This window comes from Nuphar pumila, chromosome 4, assembly GCF_984573655.1.
Source record: "Nuphar pumila chromosome 4, dmNupPumi1.hap1.1, whole genome shotgun sequence".
Lineage (NCBI taxonomy): Eukaryota > Viridiplantae > Streptophyta > Magnoliopsida > Nymphaeales > Nymphaeaceae > Nuphar > Nuphar pumila.
The window spans coordinates 138570712-138581763 of record NC_143252.1 but is presented as its reverse complement, the minus strand read 5'-3'; the positions used below and the strand labels follow the sequence as shown (position 1 = coordinate 138581763).

Here is an 11052-nt window from a genome sequence, read left to right as displayed (position 1 = left end):
AATTTGCTTCACCTACTTTGTATTTATATTTTTTATGTGTACTTTTTTTTATACACAGGTTATATAAATTGTATAACGAGAATTTTTTTTTTGATATTTATATTTCAAACAATTTTTTTATTTTTATTTTATTTTTGTGATGGATTAGCGACGAATAATATTTGTCGCTAATTAATATCAGCCTATAATTTAGAGACAGATTAGGGATGAATATTTATTCATCACAAAACTGAATCGATCAATGTTTTACGACAGAATGTAATTCATCACAAATTCGTCGATACAATAGCGACAGAATTAGCGACGAATATGTATTTGTCGCAAAACCAAATCTTTGCATATTAACGACGGACTCACGACGGATCATGGCATTCGCTAATCCGTCACCAATTAGCGACATATATGTTCTGTCGCTAATTAGCGACTAAGAAATTACGATAAAAGTTATCTGTCGCTAAATAGTTTATCGACAGATTTGTGATGGATTAGCGACGGATTACGTCAGTTGCTAATCCACAGATTTCTTGTAGTGCGACAAGTCACAACCGACCCTTTGGTGTCATTATTGTTGTGCTTTCTATCATTCTGCTTCTTGTCAGAATGGTGTTGGGTCAATGACTCACCTTTATTGTCGCGTTGATCCTCCTTCTTGCTTTCGTGGTCAGGCTTCTTCCCAACCTTAGTCGATGGAGTAAACGACTTGCATTGTATATCTACTAGTCACTAGATCATCACATACACATCTTCCAAAGTATGGGGATTGCTCTTTTTCACTTCGAATTGTACCCAAAGTTGTAGTCCCACAATAAACCAATTGAGTTTGTTTTCATCCAGCATATTGAGTACGTTCTAGCATGAGCTTCTGGAATGTCCTGATATAGTCTTGCAAGGCTCCAGTGTGCTTGAGTTCTGTCACCGTCAGTTAAGCTTGGCGTTGTGCATAACTTGGCATAAAGTAGTTTCATAGCTCACTTTTGAAGGCTTCAAAGGTATCAATCACGCAGTGACCCTTTTTCATGTTGCTATGCTTCCATCTTCACCAGGGTATAGCATCTCCGTCAAGTAGAGTTGTTGTCGCCTTCACCTTGAGGTCTTCGGCCAATACATTCTTAATGTCAAAGTAGTCTTCCACTTTGAATAAAATTTTTTTTATGGCCTTGCTATTCCTAGAACCATTGAATTTAGCTGACCTTAACACATCTATCTTTGATGGCCTATCGCCATTTCCGTTATTGAGGGTAACTATCTGCTGCAGACTGCGATTCTTCAATTGAAGTTTCTCAACTTCAGTCTGCAGGGTGGTCATTGTTGTAGTTAGTGAAGTAACTTGTCCCTTCAACATGTTTACCTGCTCTCGCAAGCTCGTTACCTCATCGTCCAGTCCTCTAAACGAATCAACTGTGCATGAAATCACTTCCTCGTATGAAGTCACATCAGCCACCAGTTTGTTGACAATCACGACCATCTGCTCATGGCCCTGAGGTGAACCCATCTCCTCGGCCTTGACAACTGCCTTTCCTTTGGAGCTTCGCAAGTTGTAACGGTACGCCACGATGTCTTGCTCACAAATAGTGGCTTGTCAATGCGTCTCTTGACATCGACTTCTGAGTCTCTTTCCTAGATCGAGAATGAACTCTGATACCACCTATCACGGGCCTACTTTTTTAATAGGCCAGCGTGATGTGACAAACCTTCCTTATTATCGCAAGTCTTCCAGTCGCTCGCTTACAACTACAGAAACTTTGATAACTGAAAGTGAGAGAATAGAGAGAGAGAAATCACAATCACTTGTCATTCATATTTTTTTAGCCTGAAGGTTCGTTACAATTTAGATCTACGAGCTGACCCTTCATAGTATTTTTCAACCTGAACCAAAATACGTGGGTAGCGACTCAACCAAAGCAAAACAGACTCTAGGCATAACTGTACAAAATAGGTAGCAGAGAACAAAAACTGGATATACTTATTAGTAACCAAGGGTAACTTAGGCTTTATAATGATTAACTTAGTGAGCAAGGTGGTTTTTCTCCAATGAAAATAATGAATTATTTTCAACAAATTTTCTCTATCTTTTTTATTTTTAAACTAAAACAAAAAAATTTCCTCAATTTATCAAGATCACAATTTCTCCCAATCCCTATCCAAACCCAACCATAAGATCTCTAAGCAAGGGTGAATGCGACCAGTAAAGGCGAAACCTGAAACGTACATGAATGTAACTTCATGCAAGACAAGCAAGTCTCAGGAAGTCTTGTCACTAACGACCATTTTTGTGTTGATCCCGAGACAATTCGGGTCACGAGTGAACCCGGATCCAAATCCCGAATGCCTAAAGACACTAAACAACTGGTTACAGCCCAACGTTTTGAATGTGATGAAAGATCCCATCAAACAGTGCATGCTCAAGAAAAATCACACTATTAAAATAAAATATATGCACGAACTTTTCCCAAACCGTCATCTCGAAGCCTCGTAAATAGGGCTGGGGCTCATGTTTAAAGAACTCATTTAAACTCATAAACTAAGCCCAACGAGCTAAATATGAACAATAAGTGAGAAGATATGGTCCAACATGATTGCACCATTAAGAGTTTGATCACCCTCCATGTTGAGGAAAGGGATTGTGGGACTACGAAGGGCAGTCAGGTGCTTAATGCACAAACACCCTCCATCTTGAAAAAAGGGCCTGTCAGTTGTGAGACCGAAGTCTTGGCAGTCAGGTGCTTAATGCATAAATATTTGTGTAATCATGTTGCACCTGTTTCGTACTCAGTAACTCTCATTCATTATGATCTCGAACCCAGATTGGCTCGCCTCACGAATGAGCCAAACTATAACACTTAAAACTCCGCTCATTTGTATTTTAAAACAGTAAAAACCAACAAAATAAACATTTTTTTTAAAAAAAAATGTGAATTATACTCGTATCCTCTATTAAATTCGTGTCCTGTTTGCATAATTGTGATAAGAAATCCAGGTGGCCTGCCATCGTTGGTACTGATTCTTTAAACTGAAAATCTCTCTCTCTCTCTCTCTCTCCTACTAGTTCTTAAAACTGAAAAACTCTCTCTGCTACTGGTTCTTAAAACTGAAAATCTCTCTCTCTCTCTCTCTCTCTCTCTCTCTCTCTCATGCGAGTGAAAAGAGGAGTGCATAAGATGAACGTGGAAGCCTCTCGGTGTAAAATTAAGAAACTAGATATATACTCTAGGGAAAATATTAAACAAAGATATACACACGTACAACACATTCCCAGCTCCCTCTTTCATCACTCATCAATGACACCCATGAGTTTAGGCCCAAGATATGGCGCCCCTTCCACTATCAAATCCTTAGGCAACTCCCTTTCTTCCAACACTGCATACCCTGCAAGAAGAACAACAAACCCACCAATCAATCAACCCATTGATTTATGAGAGAGAAACCAATATCATGATCAAAACCAATCAACCAACTCAACACCCCCAAGTAACCACAGTCAATAAAGACGTTGGGGAACACGGATCCCTTCATGAAATAGGATGAGTTCCATCATACATTCAATCTTAACCATCCAATCAAGGGTTAGATAGTTCTGATTGAATGCATGATGGAACCCATCAGATTCCATTGGTGAAAGAATCGGTTGAGGTCCCAAAGTACTCGGAGGCAGAGAAATTAACAAAATTCCCAGTCCCCACAAAGAAACAGAAAATCACCTGCGTGAAAACAGAGAAAATCGTAGCAGAATCTTCAGCCTGAGTACTAGATCTGAAGTTTTGCAGGGGTGGGTGGTCTTCTTCATTATCAAAGAAAAATAAAAAATCAATGAACCGAGGGGCAGAAACCAACCGGGTAGAGCTCGGATGGGCAGCTCAGAGAAGTAGGTGGAGGGCCTGTCTTCGGAATAGGGTGGAGACAGCACGTCAAGGAAAGCGCTGGGCATTAAAGAAGTGAAGGAGTGAATGTTGCCGCCGCTCCGCGGAAACAATACGATGGACTCGCACGGCGCCTCCAACACCTCGTCCACCGCCAACCCAGCCAGCCCAACTGCGCCCATTTAATAAAACGTCATTCTTTGGATTCATTCACGAGAACAAATAAAGACGAATCAGAGGAAAAAACTCCTTTACGGAGCATAGAGGTCAGTCACTGTCACACTCACACCCCCCCACTTCATTATTCTCGTTAATAAGGTAGTTCACATGGAAAAAATTGATACTAAATTTTATATATATATATATATATATATAGAGAGAGAGAGAGAGAGAAAGAGCCAAAAGCAATTTCAACATTAGCACTCATGAAGATCAACAAAATGTTGAACCCATGAACTGAACAACAACAAAAGCCAAAACAAATAAAGAAAGCACAAGAGAAAAAAACATTAAACAGATAAAATGGGCTCACGTCGGAGCTTCTGGCCCAGACTGTGACAAAGGATAGGTAGCATCAGCCGGAGGGAGTGGAAGATCACTAAGATGCATACGTAAGATTGCATAAACATCTACCAAGATTTTATGCACCAGGTTTTGAATGTTAATTCGAATATGACGAAAATGAGCATTAGAAATATCGGCATTTTCAACACTTTTTTAGTAAATTCAATCGTGTGGATGTGCTTGACAATGTGAATTGGGTAAGAATCAACCATTGAATTATGTATTTTTTATGAAAAATGTATTTTTTGGGTGCTTGAATATTTATGAAGATTATGAGCTATTAATTTTAAAGTCTTTAAAAAATCTCATTTATGCATCAAATTCTGATCATTCGAGAGTGAATTCTTATTTATCACCGTACCTGGACTTTATAGGGTTTGATTCGGGTTCGGATAAACCAGGCCAGTTGACACCCTTAACTTTGTACCTCTGGCGGACGTGGATGCCCTTACCTATTAAAAAAAAAAGGGTCCCACGCCTCCCTTTTAATAAAAAGGGGCGAACACTTTTGTATAATTGTTCTTCCAATCACTTAACCAGGCCTCATCTGTATCATTTGGCCTTTGCAGGCTGCAATAATGAATTGTGCGTGTCATGACTGACAGAAGAGTATCACAAAATAATTATAAAAAAAACACAAATAATCAATATGGATCCGAATGGGTACTATGAACCCAGTAATATCTCGCTCTCGGGGTCATTTATGGGTTAGCTAGGTTGAGCAAAATGTACCCACATTTATTTATGTCATTAAAATGCCCTAATTAATTATGCTGACTCTTTAAGAAGTATTCAAATTTTAATATTATGGGTCGAATTTATCTGGTTGATCCATACTACCAATAAGCAGATATACAATTGTATGATACCAATTGTCATATTTATTTGGTTGATTGGCAACCAAAAAATAAGGAAATATATAATCGTATACTCTTTTTTTTTTTTTGGAAAGTCTAGCTGGGGTTAGGCAGGCCCCTAGCAAGATTAGGGTTTATCTTTGTTTACTACAATTCATCAATAAATCATTCATCAATCTCCTCTCTCCCTCTGTTCCTGCATGAATATTTATAGTAAAAAGATAAATCCTAGAAAACCTAATCCTATATAGACCTAAGATAGCTTTGATGCTAAAATAAAATCCAAAACATGATCCAAAAACCAATATCCAAGTAAATAATTATAAAAAACATAAATAATCAAGATGAATTCTAATAACGCTATGAAATCAATAGTGTCTCGCTCTGGTTCCTACGTCAAACATTCAGCAACATAGGTCAAATCCAAGTTGAAATTCTTACCCATTTGCATCTCCACACCCACATAAAGTGATTTTGTACATCTAAAAAAATTAAGCCTCTGGCATAGCATTCCATGATGGTCGTCCAAGCTGGGTGATCTAATGTTATTATTGCAACTAACATTTTTGGTCCGCATCGGTTGTATATAGTGATGGCAATGAATCAGGGCGGGAGACAAGGACTCCACCCTCGCCCTATCTTAAAATCTGGACCTCCATTCCCACCTCCATCCTTGCACAGGTTTGGACCTGCCTCGATCTCCGTTTCATGTCTTCAATCTCGGGTCCAAACAGAGGCGAGGTGGGGCGGGCCTCATTTCTAGGGATGGCACTGGACGGGGGTAGGGGACAAGGTCTCCACCCCCACCCCATCTCAAAAACTTAACCTTCATCCCCGGTCCATCCCCCGTGGTGGGAGGGACTTTGGACCTCCACCCCCGCCCCGTCTCAACATAATTATCCCCATCCCCTCCCTGCCCCCGCCAAAACACCATCCCATACAGAAATCAAAACCCTAAAACCCCTCAAAATAACCTGATTCTTCACAAAACCTCATTCCATACACCAAATCAGAAATTCACAAAACAAATAACCAAAAAATACCCAGAATATATATAATAACAATCACAAAAAGAAGAAAAAGAAAAAACCATACCTGTAAAAGAAGTCCAAAACCTAACTCGATCGGTCATCGTCGACGATGAAAACTCCACAAAGAAAAAAGAAGGAAACTCCTTTTCCTCGGCAGGAAGAGGGGGCGATCCATCACGAGAAGCGAAAGCCTCTTTTTCTTCTTTTTCGAAAAGAGGATAAGGCGAATGCGGCAAAGGGAGACTCTCTTTCGCTCTGGGAGGCGAGTCGGCGACTGACTCCATTTTTTTATTAATACGATTTAGGGTTAGTTAGTATATATAAGTGTGTTTTTTTTGTAATTTTATTACTTAGGTTAGAATATTTTAGTAATATTATTAATGGGGATGGGGCGGGGGAAAGTGTAAGTCCATTCCCGCCTTCGTCCCCGCGCGGGGATGAATTTTAACCTTCATCCCCGCCTCCATCCCTATTTCATGCCCTTCGTCCCCGGTCCAAACGGGGCGAGGCGGGGGCCCGTTTTCCCCCGGTCCACTGCCATCCCTACTCATTTCTCCTTGATCCATTGCCATCCCTTAGAAGGATTGGGGACGGGCCGAGACAGGGCAAGGCGGGGATCGAGATGGGGCAGGGCGGGGGAAAGCTTAAATTCATCCCTGTTTCATGTCGTTCATCTCTGATCCAAAAAGGGCGAGGCAGAGCAGGGCACCGTTTCACCCCGGTGCACAGACTCCATCCCCGTTTTGAAGTTGCATGAGCCAAGGAGAAACACCCCCCAACATGTTTTAATATATCTATAAAGTCTGATTGAGAAGCAATAGGGGCTCTGGGAGAGTCGTATATATATATATATATATATATATATATATATATATATATATACTTGACATCTGATCCATCTGCGACTGCTCAGTAAATCTTTTGAAGCCCAGTGCAGAGAAAGACTGACCAGTTCGAGTGTGACGATCTTCAATATGAGCCACGTTGGTGGGAAGAACCCAATCGTAGGCCTTGAGATACATGGAGCCATAGAGCATTTTGCTAAGCACGGTCATGCCCGGATGATCATGAAAGGGTAGGCTGGATCCCGCCGGGAAGCAGAACACTCCCATCTGACAACACAATCATGTACTCCACATCATCAACTTTCTACCATTTCTCACTTTAATTACAAACACACACAACCAGGTCAATATACAAACAACTCACCGAGAAATACTCTGATTCAAATATATGAATATACGTGATGCTCGTCAAGGATAGACCATCTACCAATCTCTTGTAACCACTGGACTCTGGTGATCGGTCACCAAACTCATTGATCCCAACGTCCGATGCTTCTATTGAATCTGCAGAGTAGAATGCCACAAAGAGTTTTATAGAGAGAAATCTAGAGAGAGAGAGAGAGAGATGATGGTTTTGGTTTTGTTACCTATGAGGTGTCTTAGCCACTGGATCTGTCTGTAAGAAGGAGGCTCTTGGTCTGTGAAAACGAAGTTGCAGGCATCAAAGAGACGCTGTATTTTGGTGGTCTCCACGGTTGCCATTTCGTGTGCTGTCTAAACTAAAGATATGGGTTTGGATCTTTTTAATTTTCAGGCGTTGAAGGGTTAATTATATATACGTTTACTTGCCGCTTGAAAAAAAAACCGTGGTTTCGGATTTTAACTGCTAACGGAATTTTAAAACCGGGGGGCGGTTGCTCCATTTAACAATGGGCCTCTCTCTCTCTCTTTGAGTAATTTATTTACTTGTACCACAGGTTTCTTTTGAGGACTTTTTCAATTAAAGAAAGGGACCCAAATCCAATGGGACCGACCCGTAACAGCTGGTGGGCTGGGGCCGTAGGTCTACTCTCAATACGGTGGGAGATAGACTTTACGCTTTATGAGGTATTTTATTGATAAAGGATGGCATGTTGACTCAAGATCTTACAAGAAATTATTCAATTCTCTATAACGGTTACGGATGGCAGTGGACCGGAGCGGGGGTGGCGGATCAGGTCTACACTCTTGTCCCGTCTCAAAATCCTACTTTTCATCCCCGCCTCCATTCTAGCACGAGTTTTGATTTTAATCTCAATCCTCACTTCCATTCCCGTTTCATGTCCTTCATCCCTGGTTTAAATCGGGTGGGGCAGAGCGGGATTCCGTTTCTCCTTGGTCCACTATCATTAAGGATGAGAATGGAGCGGAGCGATGAAAGCATAAGTCCATCCCCACATTCATCCTCGCACGGGTTTTGATTTTAACCTCCATCCCCGTTTCATGTTCTCCATTCTCGATCCAAACGAGGCAAGATCGGGCGGGGCCCTATTTTATCCCGATCCAATGCCATCCCTAATAATGGTTTGTGATAAAATATTTTCAGAACAAGCAAATCATAATTTATTATTGACCCTATTTAAGTAAAAAGGTTATTAATTAACCGAGTCAGTTCACTAAAAGTCAGGTCCAAGACCAGGTTCACTCGAACCAAATTTTTCTTGATCGAGCTTAGTCTTGACCAACCTCGACATGGCTCACAAGCGGACTCAATCTCCATGCTAGCTGTTAAATACCTAGTCAAAGCCAAAACTCTTGGTAAATGAATCTAGTAGGCTCTAATTATGGATGAACCTGGTGGGTTGGATAGATTCGGAACTGGATTGCATTCATGCTTCTCAGGTTTCGAACCCATATATGACTAAGACCACTCCTGGGTAAGGATGTAATAAGTTATCAATATACAATAATGTGGGTCGGATCGGCCGGTTTGGACTCCGATTAAAAATTAGAACTCCAAACCCATTTACATCCCCAGTTCTTAGACCTCTGGTAGGCACAAACACGTTCTTGTCCAGTTGTAGGGCGGACATGAGAGTTTGGCACATGGTTGGCCAAATGAGTAAACCTTTGGTGAAGGGCCCTAAGTTTTATCAAGGGGCCTGTGGGTACAATAAAGTCATATTTTATTTTTTCTTTACTTTTTTCAAGTTCATTAGGGTTCTCCCGGGCAGGAGTCGTAGTCTCGGAGTTTTACGCCATCGGTATCACAGGTAGGTTGAGCCAGCACGATCAGGTCTTTGTACCGGGTGCGGTTTCTTCGATGTATATAAATCCAAAAAAAAAAATTCATTAGGGTTTGGTTTCATCAAATACGTGGTGTTGCATGCACACAGTGATGCTATGGATCACGGGGAGCCTTTTTATCATTTGCCTGGTGGGGGCAAGGCAAAATCACATTTTTCTTTGAGCTGGGTCGGTTTAGCTAGCTTGGTTTGTTAATTTTTAGACCAACCCAGCTGACCTTGTTCTAAAGATTTGATCAAGTAAAACCTAAATTTAATACCTACTTGATTGGGTGCACCCACTTATCCAGATAAACGGGAAATCATATTATCATCTATATAATAGAAGATCTCACCTTTTCTCATTCATCTGGATAAGTGGTTGCATCCAAGTACCAAAGGTGTCATATTTAGAGCGACGATCTAACTCTGTGGGATTTGAACCCAAGATTTCTCGGTTACTATCTGAAATCCCATATTTAGATTTCTCGATTAATCAACGTATAAACACGATTCTTAAGCAGGTTATTGTTCATTAGTAAGACGAAAAATACCCTCAAATCAATGACATCATCCACGTGACATCCCTTGATAATCTGGTTATTTCAGGATAATCCGGAGTGATCCCATCTATTTAGACGAATTTCACGGGAATGTTAACCCCATTTTATCGGTCAAATTGTTATTTGGAAAACCGGGGTTATCCTGATTCTGGTCAAAACAAAGATTAGTCTTTTTTCTGTCAATTATACAAAAGCGTCTGCCCTCAGTATTTGCCAGGTGTGGGACCTCTACTACACGACAAGGCCTTACTCGTGGTCGACCATTTGTTGCAGCTGACGTGTTCATACTTATCCATTCACTTGCCACGTGGGATAAAAATTTGACAAAAAGCGACACATTTATGTAGGTAAAGACAACAAAGTCCCTCCTTTTCAATTCCTTCGGCAGACCCTGATCTCGTCCCTTCTATCACAAGTCGGTTGGGGGGATCAGGTGCAATGTAATGGCACACTTTTTGTGTGCTGATGCACCTGATCACCCTCTATCATTGTTTGGGGCACAAGATGGAGGGTGTTCAGGTGCAGCGGCATAGTAAAAGTGTGCAATTACATTGCACCTGATCCTCTCTCATTCCAATTGAGGGAAGAATCTCTTTTATTTTATTTTTTTCAGAAGAGAAAGCTGGGCTTAGTCAGACAGCTACCAGTTATACAACCATATCATTTTGGGATTAAAAAAACTTGCAAATTCTCAACAAAAGGTGACATTCACTAACTGCTCCTGCCAGACAAGAGGAGCCCTAGTTGGTAGGAATCATTTGGTATCAAGCAAGAGTGGACCAAAGTTTCTGAACATTGTCATGCTCTAGTCATGGTTGGTAGGAGCTGTCAGTGCACGTCTCCTTGTGGTGGGACGTTCCAGGTTCAAAACCCAAGGGTACATTAAATAACTGGTGGGGATGTGCTTAAGCAAATTAAAATATATCCATACAAACAAGTGTGTTCCATTGTATATAAATATATAAAATATATATTCCTTTTGTGTTTTTTCGAAATACATGTCTCTTATAAGTTAAAGGCAAATCAGTCCCTCCCTCGTGTCTATTCTAAAAAATGTTCCCATGTTCAACCTTTCGTCGCATACCATTCATTTAACTTTGGCAAATGGGGGGGCGGGGAAATGACTAAAAC

At 40.8% G+C, this 11052-nt stretch overlaps 1 protein-coding gene across 1 annotated transcript; it reads right to left on the bottom strand.

Annotated features, from left to right (window-relative positions):
* Positions 1-4953: 4953 nt before the first annotated feature.
* Positions 4954-7856, bottom strand: LOC149841260 (plant cysteine oxidase 5-like). The gene is made up of 4 exons (XM_090005223.1): positions 7742-7856; positions 7519-7658; positions 7193-7421; positions 4954-4991 (listed from the first exon to the last, which is right to left on the bottom strand). The coding sequence occupies exons 1-4, from the start codon at positions 7854-7856 to the stop codon at positions 4954-4956; spliced, it is 522 nt and encodes a 173-aa protein (XP_089861349.1).
* Between the last annotated feature and the right edge of the window lie 3196 nt (positions 7857-11052).

Coding starts and splice junctions, on each gene's coding strand:
- LOC149841260 (XM_090005223.1), bottom strand. CDS start 7,856: ATGGCAACCGTGGAGACCACCAAAATACAGCGTCTCTTTGATGCCTGC. Junction 7,659..7,741: donor GTGGCTAAGACACCTCATAG/GTAACAAAACCA, acceptor TCTACTCTGCAG/ATTCAATAGAAGCATCGGAC. Junction 4,992..7,192: donor GCAGATGGATCAGATGTCAA/GTATATATATAT, acceptor TCATTATTGCAG/CCTGCAAAGGCCAAATGATA.